Below are 24,936 nucleotides of genomic sequence, written 5' to 3' on the forward strand. Positions count from 1 at the left end.
AAGTATATTTTCAAATGTCATTATGCAAATAAGGATTCTTTTATTTATATTGATTAGCAATAAAGCTTTTATTACAAAATTTTTAAAATCATTTTCACGTTTAGACATTTAAAATAGATGATATGAACAAATACATCGGTGAATTTACTTATATGCGCCGGCGTACGATATCGTTTTGACGTAATAATATTACGTCAGAACGTGGTTTACAGTACGCAAAAGATAGTACGCGTGGGTGTGTTGGAAAGGATCGCGAGAAGTGGGGAAGCCATGGAGGAGGTGGAACGTCAATAGGAGAATCCTTTAGCTGTGTAGTGGGGAGAATGGATGAAGGTAGGGACAATTGTAGGGGTATTAGGGATAGAATCAGGGACGTAGTTATGAATAGTTTAATAATATTTTTTCGATTTTTTTTTATTTTTATATTATTTGAGATTATAATTACTGATTATATTATTTGAGATAATAATTATAATATAAATTCGTACAAATGACTTATAAGCAATAATCATGTTCATAAGAATTTTTTTGCTCGACTTGCAAATTTATTTTTATTATAATCTAAATCTTCTAATTAATAAATATTATTTATTTCTTTAAAATTCTTTTATTCGATTGCTCTACAAATTTATTATCATTGTATCATGATATATGTGTTAGTTTGGATAATTTTGTTATAAAATAAAAAAAATTTTTCAAATGAATCTTTAAGAATCAATTATTAAATTTTCTTTTTTAATTCTTAATTTCTAAATATATTTTTTGATTTTTTATTAAAAATTTAATTTTTAAAAAATTTTTATTACGAATTTATTAGTTATAAATAATATTTTTTTTCTTTTAATTTTATAAAATTTTATAAAAAAATTTTTTAAAAATAAATGATTCTTTTATTTTATTTATTTTATTTATTTTTCTTTACAACATTGTTGAGAATGTTACGCTAAAAGAAGAATTGAAAAATACGCTGAAAAATGAATTGGTTTTATCTTGTATAGTTTTCGGAATATTCGATTTCAGAATCTAATAATTTAATAATTTAATATTGATAAATACATTTATTTATCATGTAAAAACACTATCAATAACAAGTAATGTTTCATTTTCCTTTCATATTCTGTTTTCTACGGATTTTTAGAAGAATTTTTTTAATAGAATTTTTTACAAAAACTTACAAAGAATATATTTAATAAAAATTAAACTCAACTATATTCAATTTTAACTTCATGTAATTTCATTTGAAAAAAAAATTTAAAAAAACATAATAAAATAATAAAATGTGATTTTTATGTTATAAAAATAAAATAATTATTTTAATTCTAGTTATTTCATTAATACAAATTTTAATTTAAATCCTGGAAAAATTAGTTAGTTCAAAATTTTTTTATATTTTCATTCAATTATTTTCATTCAAAGCAACTAAACAAAGATATTCAAAATCCCTAGGAAATATTTGATTTCAAAATGAGGTCAAAATTTTTTTTATCTATTCATTTAAATTATATTTCGAATATTGGATAATACAGAATTTGTTTAAGCTGTAAGATGATTTCATATTTTTGCCTTTACTTTCATTTTGAGAATATCTAATTTTATTAAAAAATCATGCTATCCTTTTATAACATCCATTAATTTTAATTAACCTTATAAAATTATCGATCAAAATAAATCAAATCCAAAAATTATACACATACATACACACACACACACACTTTAAATAAAGATATATAAATTTATAAATTTAAATATGTAATTGTATCTAGATTATACGTATGTATTCTATATTATATATGATAATTCTATATGAAGTTAGATATTTTCGAAGCCACGATATAATAGGAGAGACGTATTCAACAAAAATAAATTGTTTTATTTTGGATATGGCAAAAACATATGGTATTTTGAATTTCGTGTTATTATTATATTACTTGTATTTTGTATAAATTATTTTTAATGAAATAGTTCAGAGTAATTTTTATATTTTATATTTTACATGTATTTTTATATTTTACATGTACTAACATTTGAAATTACATTAAAATTTTTTTTTCAAAAAATGAAAATTGCAAATATTAATTTGTTTGCTAGTTCTTGATTATATATTTTTTTAAGATGATAAAAATATTTTTTTTTAATTTTAGTAATTGTAAATTTTTTTGGAATTATTTCTTTCAAAGTGATTCCCTACTATAATAGGTTTATTAATTAATTATTTATAAAATGATTTATAAGTTGTATGCAAAATATTATGTTTTGTTATGTTATGAATTAATTATATATTATGTTGTGAAGTAATTCCAAATTTAATAATAAATAATTTTATATAATAAATAATAGCGATAATTAAAAGATATTAAAAGATATACTATAAACGAATAATAGAATAAACTTTATTTTTGATTTTCTTAAAAAGATAAAAGAATGATTTCTAATCTTCACAGATTGCTATTTATTTATGGAAAAGATTTATAGAATATTTTAGGGTACAGGGCACTCCCGCGTGTAGTACACTATCAGGTTTTATTGGTCTAAGAAGGAAAAACATGGTAAAACATCAGTGATGTAGCATTTGATAGGGTGTTTTTATGGGGTGCTACTAATGGGATTAAATTATGCTACGAAACAATTATTTCCAATTTGAAAAACTTAAATCTATTAAAGTATTAAAATATTATTTTATAGTTATAATTTATATAATAAATTCAATTCAATTCAGATTAAATTCAAATTAAACAATCTTAATAAAATAAGATTCAAAAATTCATGAAATTGAATCAACCAAATCAATTAAATCAAAAAATTAATAGAACAAGTAGAATTTATTGTATTGATCCAATACAATAATTTTGTTGAATAAACAACAAAATAGCAAAATTTACAAAATCAGATTGGAGCAGATTGAAATCAAGATCATTGAAATCAATGAATCAATAGATCTAATGTAAATCAAAGTAACTAATGTAACTCATACCCATCACTATCAACATCATCTTCACCACTACCACCCTGATCAGGGTATTTCGTCGAGGGGTTATTCAAGGGTGGGGAGATAGATAGTGGGATCAGGAGTATAGGGGTGGGACAGAGAGTAGCTAAGGCGAACAGAGAGGGAATCAAGCCGAGCCCCACGGAGCATCGCCACCCGTGTGTATCGCACTAAAATGTGACTCTGGCCAGCAGCACCGGGAGCCGTGTGAGCGCGAGCGCGAGAGCGAGAGAGAGTTGTGTGTGCCGGAATTTTCGTTAGTTTAGAAAGCAACAACTGCGTTTTTTCTCACTTTGTAGCTAAGCCAAGTCAATACTATTTATCGGATATTTTAAAAAATTAAAGAGAGAGAAAGTGAAAGAGTAAGAACATTCTATTTAAAAAAGAAGGATATCTGCTTGAGCGACTCGCAAAAACTGTATAAAAAAAAACATTTTTCTTGTAATCGAGGATCACCTGATCCGAATTTGTTTAGATCAGAGCATGTTCGACTGAATGGTGAAGAAAAAGAAAAACCAGTGGATCTAGCGGACGAATAGAAGAAATACGAGTCATGTCATGCGAATTATAGACAGATGTATCGAGTATATATATATGCGTAGAAATAGAAAAAGTGTACCTTGTTATTCCATCGTTACAATCGTTTATTGGCGTTCCCTTGCTACGTGAGAAACAAAATTGACAAGTTATACGGAATTATCCAGTCAGCTCCGATGACTATCCTGGATTAGTGTACTTTCGCACCACTCCACTGTGAACTGTGATTCCTTATATCGTGGACGAAAAGCAGGGTGATCGCGACGACGGAATAAACGAGGTAAGATAAACATCATATTTTGTCACTCGTTGTATTGATATATTATATATAGTGTTAATCGAAATTAGGTCTTAAATTTGGAATAGATTTGTTTAAAAAAAAACGTACAGACTCTATAAATCTTTAATTAAACTAATTTAGAATAATTTAGTTTAAATTAATTAAGAAAAAAGCATGATAAATTGAATACAATACTTGGTTTTCTATTCAATGTTCGTTATTAATTCTTTACAAAAATATAAAATATTCAATCAATTGTTAGAAATAAATTGTTAACATAGATGTCACACTTTAAAAAATACAATTTATCGTATGTATGATAATTTCTTTGATAATATTTAATTTTAGAACAATAAATAGTTGGAAAAGAGTTATTTCTCTTGCTTATGTTCTTTTAAAAAAAATAAAAAGTAAAAAATATATATTGTTCTCGAAACAAAATAAATCCTGATAGTTTGTACAGATTGCATGATTCATAAAAAAGAATAGAAGAATAATTCAAAAGAAGTTCGTTTCGAAATTGATTTGATCAGAGATTTTTTCTTTTTTTTTTATTTAACATCGAGAGAGTAAAGCATATTGCAAGAGATTGGAAGTTTTTTTCAAGAAGAAAGAATATGGATAAAGGAAAGAATTTTTTTTTTTTTGAAAAGAAAGTAAAAATAATTTCATTACAAGAAAATTTATTTATTATATATTTGCATTTGATACTGAAAATTGATTGAAATGAAGAATGATTAAAATTAATAGTTATAATTATTTGTTTTATTTTGGACATTTATTATTGATAAATTTTTAAATGATTTGAATGATAAAATTATTTTTGTAAAAATATTAGGAGATGTTTAGTATTGATTATTAAAATAGTTACAATTTGAGACTTAATAATTTCTTTTTTGTCTCTATAATGTCAAAATAAGCTTTTTAATCTTTTTAATTTTTATTTAGTTAAAAAGATTTCCTTTTTATTCTTCCTTTTAAAAAGACTTTTAAAATTCAATATGAATTAATATAATTAATTATAATTATTAACATAAATATAATTTTTATAATTATTTCAGTTGATACTAATTCTAAAAAAAATAACTAATGTATTAATACATTTTTTTCTTTCTTATTTTCCTGGTATTCTCATATATCTATCTCATATATATATTTCAGCAAAAGTTTTTTCGTTTTCAATAATATTTTGCAGTGATATTAAATGACTCTGCTCATATTATCTATCATATTTCCATAACCGATTAATCAAGCAATTAAATTATTCATCATAAACATTTGTAGATTTGTGATAAACATAATTTTCTGTACATAAATAATCATCTTTTTATATTTTTTTTTTTTCAACATTATTAACTGATCTGTTTTTAAATTTAAAATTCTTTTTTCTAATATTTTATAGATAATGATGCTTGGTTATCAATAGAAATTTTCATGATGACTCATTTGAGGTTAGGTTAGGCTAGAGATACCAGTCAAAAGATTTTAAAGATTTAGATTTAAATTTTAAAGATTTAGATAGATGGTAAATACTTTTAATACAGATTTTTTTAAAGAGTTTTTTTTCTTTTAAATTTTAAAGCAAAATATATATATTACAATTTTTGTAATGTTTAATTTATTGATTTTTTATGATTTGAAATTCTTATTCATATCTTATTGATATGGTCTACGATTTTTAAATAATATGAGATATAAAATCAAAGATAAATTAGATACAAACTTTAGCTTTTGAATATTTAATTACTTACATTAGATGCGTATGAAATTTCAAATTTTCAAAGTTTTTCCTTTTTCTATCTCTAGAAGAGAAAAAGATATAATGTCATTGAAAATCTTTCACGAATATCTAATTCATTTCTTTTAATATATTTATAAAAGATAAACAAGAAGATTTATTAAGAATAAATTAAAATAGTAAATTAAGAAAAGAATAAAGTAGAGAAAATGTGAAAATTGTTTGATTAAATCATATTTCTGTCATCATATTTGCATATATTCGAAAATTTTTCAAATATATAATATGTCATATAAATTAAATAAAAAAATAAAATGATAATAAATATATAATTATATAATAATAAATAAATAATAAATAATTTTGTGATGAATGATTTTTAAAATTTTTAAGAATAACAAAGTGGATTTATAACTTGAAAATGAAATGAGAATATTATTAATTAAAGAATTAAATTGTTCCCAGATTCAAAATTATGTCATATTTTTTTAATATAAAAAATATCGTTTTTTTTATTCATAATTTATATATATACATATAATATATCAAATGATTTCAAATAGCTTTGTTACCATTTTAATTGATTTTTAATGCTCAGACTATCGATAAATTCCAATTTCATTTTTATATTCCAATATTTTCATTCTCATATTTTTATATTTCAATAATATGTGACACGCAATATTCATTGTGTTTATTGATATTCGTATTTCTTTGCCAAGAATGTTTCGGTATTTTTTCTCTTCCATCACTTTTAAATGCTGCCATTGATTATACAAGATGCTCCCTTTTATCAATCGACTTGTTACACATTGAAACATGAAATTATTCAATAATAAAAAAAAGATATTTGTATTGATAATAAAAAATAAAATTAATAATAAAAGAAATATATGTATTTTTCAAAAGAAGATATCAAACAAGAAAATATCAAAGTAATATTCGAAATATGCATATACAAATATTCCAAATATATTTCTCTTATTTCGTGTAATAATTTTTGTAATCTCATTGTTATTTTGTAGTTTAAAAAGAACAATGCGCCATTTGTGTTTTGTCTATGCAATATGTCGATCGAAGTATCCTATACTATTTATTCAATGTAATGACAAACAACACATATCTTGTGCATTTTATGCTATATATTCAAGCATCTTTTGAATTTATAGTCAGTATGGATTTATATAGTTGTTCCATATTCTTCTCATAAAGACAATTTATTCACGCGAATTACGTAATCGTATAACAAGTTCGATTTGAAAGAGTCACGTAGATACGCTACAATCTAGTTAAAAGATTTTAATGAGTTTTACGAAAAAGTTTTATTCCATTTCGATGTAATTTTATTCAAATGATTAATAACGTATCTCTTAATCTCGCTTATTCAATTGCTTTTTCATTTATACATAATGTTTTACCACATCAATCTTAATATACTTTTGCATTTAATTGTAATTAGAAAATATTTGTTTTAATTATTTTAATTTTCATGTTTCAAAACTTTTTTTGATCTTTATCATTATCACTTATTATATTGCAATATTTTAAATATTTAATCTTAAAAATTCAATTCTTAAATTAAATAATCTTCTTAAATTAAATGTTGAAAATTTATTTGAAGCTATTTCCGATTTATAAATAAATATTCTTTAATTCAATGTATATTTGAAAATAAAAATATTATTTTTTTATTTTTTATGTTGAATATTATTATAATATTATTTTCATTTATATTTTTAATAAATATCGTTTTGTAATATTAATGAATGCAATTAATCATTTTTCAAATATTATATTGTTTTAAATTTATCGTAATATAATTTATAGTTTGTTACTATTAATTCTCTAGATATAGCAGAGAATCAACGATTATCCCTTTAAGTAAACAAACGATCCATAGAATGTAAAATAATAATCATAGTGAATATAATTAATTAACAAGAGAGAAGAGCTTCAGTTCTCGAGAAAACAAGGCAGATACGGATTACAAGAAACGAAGAAGCGGTGGGAATAATCATAGGAACTTGTGAAGTCGAGCCAATTAACAGGAATATAGGGGTGGTTTTGCGTTTGATAAGATCTGGGATACTCTGGAGCAATTTTCATCTTTGTAATGTTCATTTTGAAAAGGAAGCACGTTCTATAAGAGAAAAAAAGCGTATAATGAATCGTTCGCTATTATTTTTGCTTTAATATATTTGGCAACTTATTAAAAATAGAATTTTTAAAATAATAAGAAGTTGAAGAATGCTTAATCGTTTTTTTCTTTTTTTTTCCTGATTGTTTCATTCTCTTTTTTTTCAATTTTTCAGATGATTGCGAAATTGTAGGAAGGATAACCTTCTTGAAATTGTCTTCCAATTGGATTTTTCTTTTTGCATCACTACATTGCATAACCATTATCTCAATGAAGCAAAAACGTGCTTTCCATTTTTTAGATCAGCTGATACTTTTTTCATTTCTTGATACAATTTCTTATTATTTTCTTGCTAATTATTCTAAGCGAACCCTAATGTATTATTTTTTTGAAAATTACTTTTTTTTTAAGGTTTGAAATAGATTTGAATTAAGTTTAAGTTAGGTTTGAACTGTGCTCGAGATATGATTAGATTAAATTTGGTTTAATATATGTTAGATATGCATGGAAATTAGATTTGATAATGAATTAAGTTTCAGCAGCAGTCAGCAATGAATTTAAATTTAATTTGAATTAAAATCTTGGTATTTAAGTAAGATAAATAAAATTAAAAAAAAATGTTCAAAATGATAATATATTTTAAAGAATCTAAATTAATATGTTGATTTTTATTCTTAATAATTAATTCAAAGTGTTTCAGAAATGTTTGACGATTGTAATTTTTTCAATTTTTTATAGGAAAATTCTTGATAAAAATGATCAATCAATGTTTTAAATTATTAAGAAAATTATAATATTTATTATTTTTCTTAATTAATTAATTAACGAACGTATTTATAACGAATTATAGAATAAATTTATATTATTAGATTATATATATTGATTATTTTCAGTTGCTTAGATATTTATCTCGTAGATTTTTTTAACAGGAATTTATGCTATTTCCGAGTTGTTAAGAAGCAATTTCCTTGCAAAAATTCTTCTCTAGTTTACCGGAAGTTGAATGAAAAATTGAATTTTCTTGCATTCAAGAATAAATCCATTAAAATGTCGCGTAATATGTTCTAAAGCAGGGCATAGAAGTTTTTTAGATTCGGTCTTAGCTTATTCAAAGGAAAAAAAAAAATGAAAAAAAAAAAAACTGTTTTTCTTGTAATGAATGAAACTTTTTCAATCGTTATATTATAGACAAAATCTCATCTTTAAAACTTATTTTTTTAAAACTTTGAATCTAATTTTTTAAGTTTTGTTTCAATTCTCTATTTCTTTTATTTATTTTTATATTATTTTAACATATTTATATCTATTTCCATATCAGGAATATTAAAATTTTTAATACATATATATAGTATTGATGAGATTCTTATATTTCGAGATAATTTTAATTATTTCCATCATTTTGTTTATTCTGGTAAAATAATCTTCTATAAATGAATTTTTCAAAATTTATAAGAAAGTTATATTGACTATAATTTTTTCTTTTGATTTGTAAAATAAAAATTAACAATAATTATTAATACTTATTTTTCATTAGAATAATTATACAACAATAAAAAAAAAGCAATAAGTAGATAGTAAAGTTATAAATTTCTAATCTCTATGTAACATGGCACTATAGAGGGATAATTGTGCTTTATATTTTTTTTTAAGTCTTCATCGATTTGAATCACTAGAGAGATTTCTTTTTCCCAGATTCTTCTTTCGCACGAGGAGGCTTCTTGCTGTTTCTGTCCGTTGCATTGCGGTAGATCGATGTACCAGAGTTCAGGGTTACGTTGTAAGGCCTCCTCGTTGCCGACCAAATCTGCAGTCGCACGTGCACCGCGTTAATCAACAACGAGAAGTGATATTTCATCAAAACCATTATTTTAATTCATCAATTTCTTCCCATAAGAATTAGAAATATCTATGAAAATTGATCTTTACTGTTTAAAATTTAGAATTCTCAACTTATGACGAGATATATACATATATATATATAATTATTTATTCAATAAAAATATTCAATAAAAATGTATTGTCTCTTTACTGTTTCCATTATCGATATTATGAGAATTTGTTATTAGAATTTTCTTTTTGCACTAAAATTCTCTTTATTCAATTTTGGTTTTGTTACAATTCCTAGGGACATTTTTAAAAAATCAGTATCTAGTAATTTCTAGAATATTAAATTGTTTTTCAATTGAACGAATAAAAAAAACAAAACTTTTCCAACAATTTGAATAAAATATTCATTTTAAGATCAATTGAAGGTTAATTTTCCGCGGTTTAAATTCTAGACAGAAGTTGTAAACCGATTTTTCTACAGTTTTGTAAAATTTCCACGATCTAACTATCCGTAGTTTTACTTTGGATAAGTTCCAACATACAATATATTATATATAAAAATTTAATTTTTTTAAAGAGAAAATGCTTATGTTGAAAGTTACGAATTATGTTTAATGTAAAATTATTTTCTATATATATTATATACTTTTTATTCTTATATATATATATAATGATTCTCTATATATATTTACTTTATTTAAAAAAATTAATTCATAAAATCTATATTTAAAGAATACTAAGATAATGAAGTTCATCATGGCATGTAATTATCTATATGATACCGTAATATTGAATGAATATAATATCTATAATATTTATGTGGAAAATAATTAACTTTAAATATTATGTACTTATAAAATATTTCATTTATTTAAATTTTCTAAAATTGCAAAATTTTTAATTATAGAAAATAGTGAAAAAAAAATGAAACAATTCTTTTAAATCATATTTCATAATTATAACATAAATTGATTGCATAAAAAATAAAAGATTACGTAATATTATTTATGTCCATATATTGAATTAATTTTCATTTCATTTCAAAGCTTTATTTTTCACCTTTGTTTCTTAATAATTCAATTATAAAACAAAACCAATTTCCATCTTTTTTTTTAATTTTCTTTCTTAATATCTAATGTTTTTTTGCAGAATATAATTGATTATCTAATAGTATTCAAATTCATTCTATTCACTTAAAGCTTCATTATTTATAATAAATAAGAATCATTATAATAAATAAGAATGGTATTTATAATAAATAAAAAAAATAGACACAATTAGTTTTCTTTCAATTTTTCTTGATAAAAAACAATATTATTTTTGATCATATGACTAATTTTATATGCATATTAAATAGCAATGAATCTTTCAGCTTTTATATTATTTATAATATCCAATTGTTAATTACCTTTATTCTGTTTTAACTTCATTAATCGATTAAGTTTAAAATTTAAAATTTCTTATGATTGTAATAGAATTGTTTATATAGAATTTAATTTTTATATTTTACTTTCTTTAGTTTTATAAATGGCAATTAATAAATCAATGTTAATTTTAATTATCATCGAAAACAGATGTATTTATATGCACGAAATTTAATTTTTTTTAAATTAATAAAAATTCTCTGCAAAAAATATTTGTTTATATGAATTGTAATTTTATTTTAAGAAAGTGTTAAAAAAGAATTTTTTTCTAGAAAGGACTGAATTAATTAAGTAAAAATCTAATGTTCATTATTCTTGATATATGATATATTGATATATTTTTATTATTTTTAGTAATTTTCAATTAATAACTGAATTGTATTTACTGGTTTCCTAGAAATCATAGTGATCATTCAAATGATGAATTAATTTTAATCAAACAAGTGAAATATAACAATACCATCTGTAGCTTGTTAGTTTCATTGTTGCATATAACATGAATAAAATCTGTTTCCTTTACCAAATTGTACAACTGAAAAGATAAAATTAATTAATATGTCATTAATTATATTTTTAATTCAATCGATTAAAATTATATTGATATTATTTTAAAGATAAATATAATTGAAATTAAAATCTATAAGAGGATTTTAATTAAAGACAAAATTAAATTTTTTTTTAAACTATCTTAATCAAATTTAATATTAAAATTTGTTAAATTATTTTAATAAATAAGATCTAATCTAAAATTATCTTAATCATAATTTGAAATAAAATTAAAAATAAAACTAATCAAAAATATAATTTAATATAGCTTAAAATTTAAATTCTTAGATTCTTTATTCTAATTCTAATATAATATCTAATATAGAATTTCAAATATTGAAATTAAAATCAATTAAAAATGATGACATGCGAAATATTAACATAACATAGTTACCGAGGTATCAACAATAATTACAATCATCATGCTTTTTTCAGATCTGGAAGAATTTCACGATAGTTATATGCAATAAAATGTACGGAACGTTATCTTCGTAGAATTGCAATTACAAGCGCTTGTATTTCATTGTGACAGCTTTAAAAATATCGCATTTTCTCTATTACAAATACCATTTCGTGTGATTTAATTAAATAGAACTTGTATATCAATTTTTTTTTTGCCTATTTGGTTGTTTGAAAATTTAAACATTTTTATCATTTTCGTTCAAATGAATATGATTAATTTGATCATTATAGTTTTTCTCTTGTTGAGAAATTAAATAGAATGAGATTAATTTTTGCTAATTTTTTAAGTTAATGATCATGTGATTATTTACTATCATTATTTGTTTAATATTTTTGTTTAAATTAATAATTAATAAAATAATTTTAATTTAAACAAAATTGCATTGAGGATGATATATATATATAAATATATAAATCTTATATTTTATTATTACAAAATGCATGTTTAAAATTGTGTCATTTCAATATTTTTCCTTTTTTATTTTTTCTGTACTTTCATAGTCGATTAAAAAAACAAATTAGTGTGTTGAAGAAAGGATTAGGTCATGGTATACATCAATGAATTGAGGTTAGGATACAGGTCAGCTGTTAGTAGCATGATATAATTCAATTATTTCGACTGAATGATCTTTCTTGCGAAACAATAAAATTGATTCTTTTATTAATTTCTTATCTTCTTTTCATATAATAAAAATTGATGTAAATTAATACACGTAACCATTGAATTTATAATTCCCAATATCGAATTATATATATATATATATATATAAAATATTCAATATAATATCAATATAATATAATATAATGTCAATTTGTTAATAAATTTATTAAAAATAATTTCATTTCATTTTTCTTTCGTTTCAATTGTTTTTTTAAATTATTATATTACAGAGAATTTTTTTTATTTTATTTAACAATATATGATCTATTTAGATATAAAAAAGATATTTTTTTCCCTCATTCCTAATTTCATTTCTATCAAATTGAAGAATGAAAAAGTAAAAATTATGCATGCTTGATGTTTCTGCATTTTAAGAAAGTTTTTTTACTTTATATATATATATATATATGTATGTATGTATTTATTTATCAAATAGTTTAAAAATAGATTATCCTCGTTGAATCAAATATCTCGAAATGTAGAAAAATCAGATCAAAATCAGATGTATCTAAAATTAAGTCATATAATACTTGGTCCTTGATGTGAAAAATATCTAAATATGTAATTTTTATATATATGTGTCACATGGAAAATGTGTTATTTCATTTATCAAATTGTTTAGAGTTAAAATCTTCATCTCCGACAAATTATTTTGATATTCACGTTTCATATTTTTTAAAATTTTAAAGATTTAAGATTTAAGAATTGCAATTATTTTTTTGTAAATAAAAAGTACATGTAATAAGATCAATAAATAAATTTAAAATATTTAATATTTTTAATATTTAATATTTTTTAATTAATATTTTTTAATAATATTTAATAATTTTAATATTTTTTAATATTTAATCCAACAAATATAAATTTTTTTTATTTTATATAAATATTTTTTTTTTCATTTCACAAATTTGAAATAGAAAGTTTTAACTAAGAAGTTTTCTGTTCCATTTTTGATAAATTTATGCAAAATTTTACGGTCATATGAGCTTTCGCATCAGAAGCAGAAGCAAAAAGACTCCTTCGCGAATGTTTGACCCGGAAATAGCAGTGAAATTGAATGTTCTCATTGCTTATCGTTTGAATCACAATTGTATCTACATATTTATTCTAAAACAATTTTAAAATTACTTTTTATCAAATACAAAAGTCTCAATAAAATATTATTTCAATCTTTTTACTTTTTAATAAAATTAAATTTAATAAAATTTTTTATCTATGTAAAAATTTATAATATGTAAAAATGCTTACAAAAATATTTATAATAAATATATCGTGCACTTATATAAATCCATATTTGTAAGATTCAATGAGTAATAATGTAGTAAAAATAAAACGTGAATAGAGAATTGGTGAATTGATAATGCTTTCAATACGTACGTTCCTGGATTTTGGTCGTCTCTGTGCAAAGGTCGACCTTAGAAGAGTTGGCCAATAGCCAACAAGCGGTATGCTAGCTATCTTCATAGGGGAAATAAATTCACGGGCAAGAATGCCTTCGTTTTCAGTTGTTCCTGACATCAAAACGAACTGTGCACTACACATATCTTTTTCATTCTATCTGATATAATCGAATGAGATCCTTTATATGAGATCCTTTATATGTATTCTTCTTTTTATTTTTATATGTTTATTAATTTAATAGTAGTAAATAATAATATATTTATAAAATATGCATTATATATGTATGCAAAATGACAAATTACGATTTTTATTAAGACTTTCAAATGTTCTTTTTCAATGTAAATATATTTTTTTAAAAGAACTGAGTAAAAAGAAAATTGTAAAAAGAGAGTTATGTTTTTTTTTGCATATTCAAGCGAATGAGGACCAAAAAAAATGCAATAGATATCAGGATATATTGTAAATAAATAATAATATATCAATATCATTTTTGCAGTGATGCAGTCGTTAAATAAGTAATGGATAACAAATAATAGCCATCGAAATAAAGGACTGAATCAAAATTCCACTCGTTAATCAATTTGGCAAATAACAACATATGAATATTTCGAATAAAAAAAAAACCATTCTGATTCTTTCGAAATATCATTAATAATATCCTAAAATGGAGTAGTTATCAAAAAATTTCATTAAAAAAAAAAATTCTTTTCAAGATTATTACCAATCTATTTTTTTAAATTAAATTTTTGATTAAATTGTTTGATTAAAAAAAATTGATAGTTTAAATATTTTGTTATTGAATGTGATATTAAAATAAATTATTAATTTAAAGAAAACTAGAACAAATTCAAAAAAGATTTTAGATTATTTAACAAATATTATAAGATAATATATAAGATAAGATATTATTATATATATTATTATATATTATATTATTATATATTATTATATATTATATAAGATAAATATTACAACATAAACTTTATTTTGTTACAATAATTGAATATTACAATATCCATGTTTAATAATAAATTTTAATAATATTTTTATGTTAAAAATTTATGATTTTATGTATAATTTCCTATGTTAATATTGTTTTGGGTGAAATGAACTTGTAATAACTCTTTCACTAAGCTTCTTATGATACATTGATATAATTAATAATTAATACAAACGTTGGAGTTAGAAATCTGTATAAAAATTCATATGATTATAAAAAAATATGATTATATATTATTTATATATTGGATGTTGTGAATTTTGAATATATATATTATAAATTGAAAATTCAAATATTGAATAAAATTTCATTCATTAGCAAGAAAACGTAAAATTATATCATTGATCTATTTGATTATGAAATTTAATTTTCTATAACTAATATACTTTTATCTTGAAGAAACTTATAATAGAATAAATAGAAAAATACAAAAGTTACTTACTTTTTTTTAGTTATTTCTAGAATTAGTTTTTTCTAGTTTTTTGTGGATTTCTTACTCTTTCGTATATTTGTCTTTAGGAAAAAGCTACGATTTACTTAAACATATAAAGAGAAGAAACTGAAGTGGAACAATAATCACTATTATTCTGGTTTATGGGTGCTACGAGAAAATATTCGAATAGTGAATTTCTTTTGTCCCAGTTGTGCTTGAAGATGAAAGCCAGCATTGGTCAACCGATAACTGAGTACTTGTTTTCTTTACAAAAAAATTTCATGTTTTTCTGTATTGCTTGGTTAATTGTCTCTGAGCAACTTCTCTACACCATTGGCTGGGATTAATGCCATTACATCGCTCAATTTCTCGAAAAAATACCGGTATTGTTAACATTTCTTTTGATTGATCTAGACTTTCTACTGAAGAATTTTATTCACAAACGTTGAATGAACGTATTTACGAGTGTTAAATGTACTGGAATAAGAATTTTACGAAATCCTCAGGTTTTTTTGTTCTTATAAGAAATTATAAGAAAATAAAATTGCTATTATTAAAAAGATATAATTAAAAAAAAAAAAAGAAACAAAAGAGGAAATCAAAAAAATAGATTCTATTAATCTGATTGAGATTCATTCCTACATCAGATCATACATAAAGATATTCATGTTCGTATTTATTTTTATGCTTTGAAAAATAGACAAATTTAATAAAGCATAAATGGGTGTTCATTAAATATAAATCAATTCTTTAAAGATTTATGTTTATGTGTCTTAAATATGATTCATATTTGTACTAATAATCATTAAATAGATTTCAAACGCTAATATAATATAACTAACATAATTAATAAAACATTCTAAAATATAAAAGATGAATTCGATGCTGCATTATATATATATATATATATATATAATAAATTTCAAACTCTTTTGTTTTTCTTTGTAATTTTTGCATATGATTATTGATTATTGATAAACTATTATTTGATAATATATGATTAATTTAATTATATGGACGATTCTTTATTAAAACTAATTCGAATTTGGAAAATAAGATTACCACTGTTAAATTACTCTATGTAATTTAAAATAATTTTATGAAACTAATCTTGTTCTAATTTTAAAAATTTAAAATTTAAAAAATTTATGATTAAACTCTTCTTGTTGCACTGAAATTGGAAATAGAAAAAAATAGTTGGAAGTAATTATTTTTGATAAATTATTGCAATTTTCTTTAGTTATGAATTAAAAAAGAGCGGGAAAAAGGTAGAAGATGCAATTTTCCGAAAGTTTCATATAAGGTTTTCCTTAGGGAAACCTGTTCTTATATAGAAGTACTTGGATCTTTGTTAGGAATTAATATAAAAACTTGGATATAATATAAAATAATATAAAAACTTTATCGATTATATTTTTTCATATTCTTCGGAAAAATTTTTAAATTTTAAATATCTATTAAAAAATCTTTCAGTTCTTAAACGATATCTTAAACGATATTTATGCTTCTTTGGAACGAAAAATTTGATAAGATTTTGTCTATGTCTAAATTACATAAATTATATTATGCTTCTTCATGCAGGAAATACTTTAATAGTCAATATAATAATCTTATTTATCGTTCATTATGAATGTACTATTAATTATAAATAAACAAATGTATTGCGCTTCATAAATTTCTATATAATGTTATATGAATCCGTTATTAGATTCTTGTTTCCTTACTTTCAAACAAATTTTATTTGAATCCTTATAAATTTAAGAAACTTTATACTAACTTTATACTAAATTTCTAATTAACTTTTCTACTTTTTAAGAAATTAATTTTTCATTAATTTTTATTTATATTAATTTTTTTTATATATCAAAGTATTTAAACAAATTTTAATGTAAATCAAAAAATGATTGATTTAAAAAATTTTGTATTTTTATACTTTATATAATTAAGCCAGATTCTTATTAAATAATGAATAAACTTTTTTGAGTATGAATAAACTTTTTTGAATATAAATTAAATTAGATTTTTATCGAGGATTCGGTTAATGGAAAACTTTTTCGATCATAATACTTTCTTGAATGTAAGTTTGTTGAAATTTTACAATGTGTAATGTTATATTCTCTAATGTTCGAAAACATTATAAAAATGCGAGAAAAATCATTCTAATGATAAATCATTCGAAATTTATTGTCAATGTTAATGAGTATTTTAAAATTATTTTAAATTTATTTGATTTTTTGAAGTTGAATTTAAATCGTTCAACTTTTAAGAAGTTTTGTGCAATTGTATATTTCAAACAATAGTAAAATTCTCGACTTCAAGAAAAAATTGACAGTAGTGTATTAGGAATAAAATTTATGGCATTAAGCATGGCATTAAGAAGTATCTTCAAGAAAATTATTTTATAATCTCTTTAAAATTTTCCAATTTCCGAATGAATAATTTTAATTTTATTTTTCAACTTTAATTTTTTTTTCTTTAAAATATCGAGTATTATATATCTCTCTTTTCAATATTATTTTTTCTCATTTTTGGCAAGTTTCCATACATGTGAACAGAACGAATATACCAATTGAACAGATGACGCCATGATAGAATAGCGAAAGTTTTGTAATATCACAGGTGACGTTCTAGTATGCACACGAGCATGCAAGAAATTATTGCGGGCTTTTAATCAATTCAGATATGGGTCGATTTTCCGATTACGTGATAATGAGTTTCAAAAATGATTTGCTATAAGTTATTTTTCGCAATAACAAACATGTAAGTTTCGAGTCAAGTTTTGACAAGTTTTTGTTTGAAAATCTTTTTTCAATTTTTTTTTAAAAAAATTTTCTAGAAATTTTTCTAAAAAAAAAAAATAAAAATAAAAATTCATTTTTATTTCTGTATTTAAATGATAGATTAGAAAATATTTGTTTTAAAATAACTTTTAAAATGTTCATTAACGTAATTTCAGCTAAAAATATCGGACAGAGATTAAAGTGACACTACGATAGTGACATATTTCTTTTTCGGAATACGCAATCTAAATTCTGCATATCCTTTTGATAATTGTTTGAAAGATTGTTTATTGTAGACTGACGTGTATGCTGACGTGATTTTTTTCTTCTTCTCTCATTATCTATTTACTTCTGAAATTTCAAAGAGAATCAATCTATAATGAACACTTATTAATTGTAGCCGCCATCTTTATTGCTTAACTATGTAGGTTAGGTATTCTTATGACGTCAACCTGTGCAATATATATTTTGCCACAATTTTAGAGTGTATTAATTCATAATTAGTATTGTTAAAAGTCACTACATCTATTTAGATTAAATTTCGTAATTTTATTCTTTACTATTTACTTAATATTTTGTGCAATAAATATTTATAACATATTCTTTTTATGTGATCTTTATATATTTTTTGTATCCTTCAGGAGAAAATAGAGTACAATTATGAATTTGCAGCATTATAATATACTCATAGAATCAGCATTAAAATAAGCCTTTGATTGTAGTTCCTTTGACAAGGAACTGAATATGCATCTGTACTATTCGCAATTACTAACGTAACTATTGGAGATTGTGATTCATTGTCAGAAATCCAATCTAAACTTGACCTTAATCTGATTCAAATTTAATTCAATCAAATATAAAATTAAATCTCACATCAATCTGACATAAATTTAATCTAAATTATTTTTTTATGTGGTCGAAATCTTTTTAAGTACTAAAATTGAAATTTTCTATTTTAATTTTATTTTGACTTACTTGAGGATTTCCAGAAATTTCAATGGAAAACATTTCTTTTTTCTCTCGAAGAGAATTTATCAAGAATTAAAAATAATCAATTATATATTTTCTCTAATTATAATTAGATTTTTAGATAATTAGATTGGATCATGATTTAGTAATTCAATATTTCGAATAAATAAATTAAAATAATTCTGGAAACAAAAAAAGTTGCAAAGGTTAAAATGATACGAAATGAACCAGATTTGGATGTAGCAATATAGTTCTTTAAGTTATCAGTCAATGTTCAGGAATTCCATTAGTACGATGAAATTCAAGCGGCAGTTTCATAGATGTTGATGTTATTTTTGAAGCGTGACTTGAATAATTTATCTGCGAATACCTTTCATAGAATGCACCACTTTTTTTTTGAACGATTATTCTTCTTGTTGACATCCTTACACAATCCTTTTTTTCTCTTCTGGATCCGTTTTCTTTTTCTTTTTTTGAGACTATATCAATATCTTTCAACATATTTTCATTTCACTGACATTTTTTTTTTCAAAAATTGTACTTTAGACTTTTAAATCTTTAATTATTGTTTCTTTAAAATATCACGAAATTTTTTGTCATTTTTTCAACTAATTTTTTTTATTGTTTTAGAAAAACAAATATATTAATAAATATTCTTTTGTTAAAAAAAAATCAAGTGAGACATTTTATATATGAAAACAAATTTTGTGAAGGAAAAAATTATTAGAAATTAATTATTGATTCATCAAAATAATTGAGAATAATGAGATGGCGAGACATATTTTTCTTTTTTCCTCTTAAAAATAAAATCCCGTTTTTTCCTCTTAAAAATATTGTTCAAAAGGACAAAGAACATAAACTGCGCAGATAATCTGCCAAATGTCACTAATAATAAATCGATAATTTAAAAATGCGTCTTCCCAGACTCTTAAAAAGCCATCCACTTGTGAACTTCCATATCGAATTTCAATTTTCACTCAATTTTTATTCGTCAAATTATATAATTTTAGAAATTTTTCTTTCTTTTTTATATTTTTACTATAAATCTAATTTTGTAATTCAAAACAGGAAATAAAAAAAAAACACTAATATACAAGTATGTATCGATCAGACAAAGATTAGAAAAGATATCAAAATGTTACTAGAACGTTAGTCACTATGAAAATAAGCTAAATTTTAATTATTTCGGAAACAAATTAGATTGAATTAAAATTAATCTATCTAAGGGATTATTTCGAAGGAATTTTTGATTTCTTGAAAAAATAAAAATTATTCTTATTTTAAGTTTAATTTTAGGCAATGTCATTTGATGTTATCTGCTTTTAGGAACAATGAAGCTCGAACTGATGGATCGGGAGAAAGGCCTGGAGCTCTTCGGGAAATTTATACGAACGAAAAATGTGGAAAGTCTTCAGGATGACCAGGAAAAAACTGGACCTGAGCCACTGCATCCGACCGATTCCAAGCAGAAATTACAGGCAAGTCTTTTTATTTTAACAATTTATTATTTTTTTTTCGACCCATATGTGATCTCAAAAGACTGAAAGAAATATAATATATAATTGGATATAGGAAAAAGAATAAATTTTAATTTTTTGTAAATACATTATTTAAATATTATAAAAATTTAAGCAAAAATAAAAGCATTAAAAAATAATCGATCAATTAATTTATCCTACTGAAAATTCTATTCCATAAAATTCTTTTCTCATTTAATTTGAATGGTTTATAAAAAATTTATAATTTCTCATAAATATTTTCATTTCTGCGATTCGATACAATTTCCTGATAATTTAGAAACTTTATTTATATCTATAAACATTATAAATATCATTTTTGCATGAATGGAACGTTTCAATAATAAATAAGTCGATACAATAGACTCACAAGCAAATTTAAATCGTCTTCTCGCGTCTGTGTGTCAGAACAGTTTCTTTGCACGATACGAAGAATGATATTAAGATTCTAAATCTTTAAGGAAAAGAAACGTCCCATGTGTATATAGTATCCACCTGCGCGTATCGATTTCCGTCTATTTTTAACAAGATTTTACAACCCCTTGCGTTCAACTTCTACGTCCCTTCAGATTCCCTTATTCTGGCCCATCAATCATCGCAAGCAATAGGGACTTAATTTCTTTTTTGCAAGATGAAACACTTTCCCTCTTATATTTCATTCTTTTTAATTTGAAAATTAAAATAGAGAAGATAATATATTCTTCGTTTTTCGAAGTTGCTTTTATTTGGGAATATTGATGAATTTTAACAATCAATATTGATTTTTAATTTAATATTTTTTAATTTATTATTATTTCTAAAAATTTCTTGTCCCTAAATCAACCTTGTGTCTCTCAATTTTTTTTTTAAATTTCGTTTTTTTAATATTCGAATAACTTGCTCTTCATACGAATTTCATTTTTGATTAATTTAATAATTTGATAGAGCATCGTTCAAAAAATTTTTCGTGATGTAACGAAACAAATAACTTTTCATAATTTTTTTTTTGTAGAAATATAACAATGTAGAAAAATTGATGTTATGAAATTTTTTATTCTCCACATAAAAATTCGGAGTATATATAAGTTATTTCTTTTTTTTTTCTTTTATTTTTTTCCTGCATAATGTACAGACTCAAAACATTTCCGTTCGATCGTTGTTTTCTTATGAATTTTTTCTTCTAAAACTAGAATAGACGGGCAAAGTTTTCAACCGATGTTGATCACTCATTTATTGAGAAACTTAATTTCGAAACATCTTCCTTAGGCAGCTACCTATTGTTTCTCGGGAGTGAACATTTAGTGAAAATTTCATGGAAGAATTCGCGCTTCAACAAGACTTTTCAATGTGAAACACAGTATAATATTTGAATAACTTTATCGAGAACTAGGTCACGGATGAGCAGACGAGATTCATTTTTCCTATTGACCATAAACTTTTGTTTACATACTACAAACTTCCAATGTATCAGCGATTCTCATTTTAATTTTCTTTTTTCCTTTGTGTATTAATAAATGAAATAATATATACATTTAATTCAAGATTCCTTCGTTTTAGAAACTATAAATTATCCATAATATCATTCTTCTAGTAAATTGCGAAAAAAAATAATAATGATTATAGATTGATGATAAAAATTTAAATGAATCCGTTTTTTGTTTTATAGAAGTGCCTGACGACTCTGGACTTGACATCCTTGGGAGTTGGCTCCTGCGTTGGTACAGGAATGTACCTAGTCGCGGGGATGGTGGCGCGCAGCGTCGCCGGCCCAGGTGTCGTCATCTCGTTCATAATTGCGGCCATTGCTTCCATTTTTTCCGGTAAGTGAAAAAAAAAAAGAAAAAAGAAAAAAAAAACGTTACTGACGACGTATATAACGTATATACGTTAACAAAATGATGATTCATTGTTTTATGCAAAATTTTATCCATATATGAAGTATGTATATACTTCTTAGAAATTGAATATCACGAATTGAAATAATTTTATTCCAGTTGGTGGTTATAGACATTCTCTCTAGGAATTGTGTCAGTGTGTCAGATTTTATGAAACCTGCCTATACCTGAGTATATATAATCTGATTCTACTTATAGAACGTCTGGACGAATATAGTTTCATATATACCATTCTTGATCTGACCTCTAGGTTTTATCGAGTAATATATTTATAAATAATAATCGTTGGATTAATGAAAAATTAAGTTTTCACTTTTGGAATAAAGAATAAAAAAAAATTTGACGCGATATAAAAATAAAATAAAATACACAGATATATTAAAAGTTAAAATTAATTTGCTCCAGTTTTCCAATTACCATTTTAACACACCATTTAATTTTCTGTTTCGTTAAAAATTTATTTTTAAAATGTTTCAATCGTTCCGAAAATTTCTGCTAAAATTTCTCGGTATTATGTGAAACACATAATTATGCTTTCCACTTTTCCTTGTTTCACTTGTAGCATGAAATTTCTCACGATATCCTTTCCTGCATTCGAGATTTTGCATTTTCCTATTTTTCCCGTATCAGTCTACTGGTCACGAGTACGGATCATGATCACCATGCACGTCCTTCCAATACATTTTCGCCCGATGACACATATAGGAGAGGATACGCGTTATGGTTCGATGTGGCGAGTGGAAAATAACATTGGATCAGATTTACGGGCTACACTGTCACTCATACTTCCGTGTCCCGAGACGCGTAGACCCTGTAGGTTTGAATATTTACATAGTGACCCCGTGCGCTCGATTTTCGATTTTCCATACGATCATTTTCGATTAATATTCTATTTCAACACGCGCACATCTAAAAATTTTATTATTATTATTTTTTTGCAACTTCAATTGAATGTTATCGAATGTTCTTTGAAATATTTCTGAAAAGATTTTGATAATTTATTAAGAATCAATAGATTTATTGGTATATTTTAGTTCTCTTTTATTCTATCTAGGTATAATTATGCAGATATTCCTAGGACACATTTGGTCAAGTCATCAACGAAGCATACAATAGAATTCCATTTTAGCTAAACTCATGGAAGGATACTTTGGATAAATATACTTTAAAGTAAGTTTAGATAAATAGAATTTTAGTAACTGTTACTGGAATTTAGGTATCATAATTTCTATTATAATTTCGATAAATAAAATTCTAATCATGAAATTTAAATAAATAAGAATTATATTGCATCTGAATGAATTAAGATAGATATAGATTCAATATTAATGAAAATTCTATTTCATACTCTTTTTTTGTGCATTCAATTGTTTAGATTATTCTAATATACATTCGAAACACACTATAACTTTGTTATTAGAATCAAATTCCCATTTTTATAAAGATAGATGAACCATGATCTTTGCGTCATGTTTCTTTGTCATACGATATTTCTTTTTCATGATACGAAGTAAAGACAAAAAGAGACTTTAGATGGCCATTGGATCGAAGGAATTAAAGAACTGGAAATCCGTGAAATTATGAAAATTACAGACATGTGGGATTTTCTTTTGTACCGTGCTATTGAAATGCTTGCTCGAATAAATTCATTGAAATTGTTATTATACACATTATAGGATCAGCGAAAAATGAATCTATAGAACGTTTCAATTAACTAAATAAAGTATAAATAAAGAAACAAAATTTTGATAAATAATTCTCAGAATTTTCGAATATTTAGAACATTGAAAAGATGAAAATGGAAGAAATGGAAATCCAAGAGCAATGTTGATAAAAAAAATAAAGATACTATGATAGATTAAGTATTATTATTTATCATCTTATTATAATTTACGATGTGAAATTTTCTCCACAATCCTAAATTTCTATAATATTTAAATAATAAATTTAACAATATTATAATACTTTCAATATTAAAATTACGAGAAAAAAACTGAAAAACTTGATATTAATACCAAATATCCTTCTTTATAAATATACAACTAAATAAATACAAGCATAATTAATTAACGTGTTTCAAAATATATTCATCATCGATGCATCATCGGATTATCGATGATAAAATTCAAATTGGTCATTTGTTCCAGCGTATGTGCCATGATCAATAAAATATAAGCAAAAAAAAAAAAAAAAGAAAAGAGGGAGGATAAAAAGAAAAAAATCGGAAGAAAATCAATGCCACCAAGCTAATTAATTTAAATCTTTGACTGTGTATTTGATGCCAATTAACAATCTCTAAACGTGTGAAGCTTTAATCAGTTACATCAGAACGTGGCCAATTGTCGAGACGAATCAACGAACGGA

General features: G+C 23.1%; 1 protein-coding gene across 3 annotated transcripts in view; it reads left to right on the forward strand.

Annotated features, from left to right (window-relative positions):
• The first annotated feature begins 3,078 nt into the window (after positions 1-3,078).
• Positions 3,079-24,936, forward strand: part of LOC107997262 (cationic amino acid transporter 3) — a 42,460-nt gene continuing 20,602 nt past the window's right edge. For 2 of the 3 annotated variants that reach the window (XM_017055719.3, XM_017055728.3), the window contains exons 1-3: positions 3,079-3,803; positions 20,508-20,659; positions 22,344-22,497. In XM_017055719.3, coding sequence (XP_016911208.1) covers positions 20,513-20,659; positions 22,344-22,497 — 301 coding nt within the window. In that variant the 5' untranslated portion in view covers positions 3,079-3,803; positions 20,508-20,512. Of the gene's footprint in view, positions 3,804-20,507; positions 20,660-22,343; positions 22,498-23,626; positions 23,743-24,936 lie in introns of those variants that run through there. The other variant, XM_062077971.1, reaches the window with a different exon arrangement.

The sequence above is a fragment of the Apis cerana genome, linkage group LG8 (assembly GCF_029169275.1).
Source record: "Apis cerana isolate GH-2021 linkage group LG8, AcerK_1.0, whole genome shotgun sequence".
Classification (NCBI taxonomy): domain Eukaryota; kingdom Metazoa; phylum Arthropoda; class Insecta; order Hymenoptera; family Apidae; genus Apis; species Apis cerana.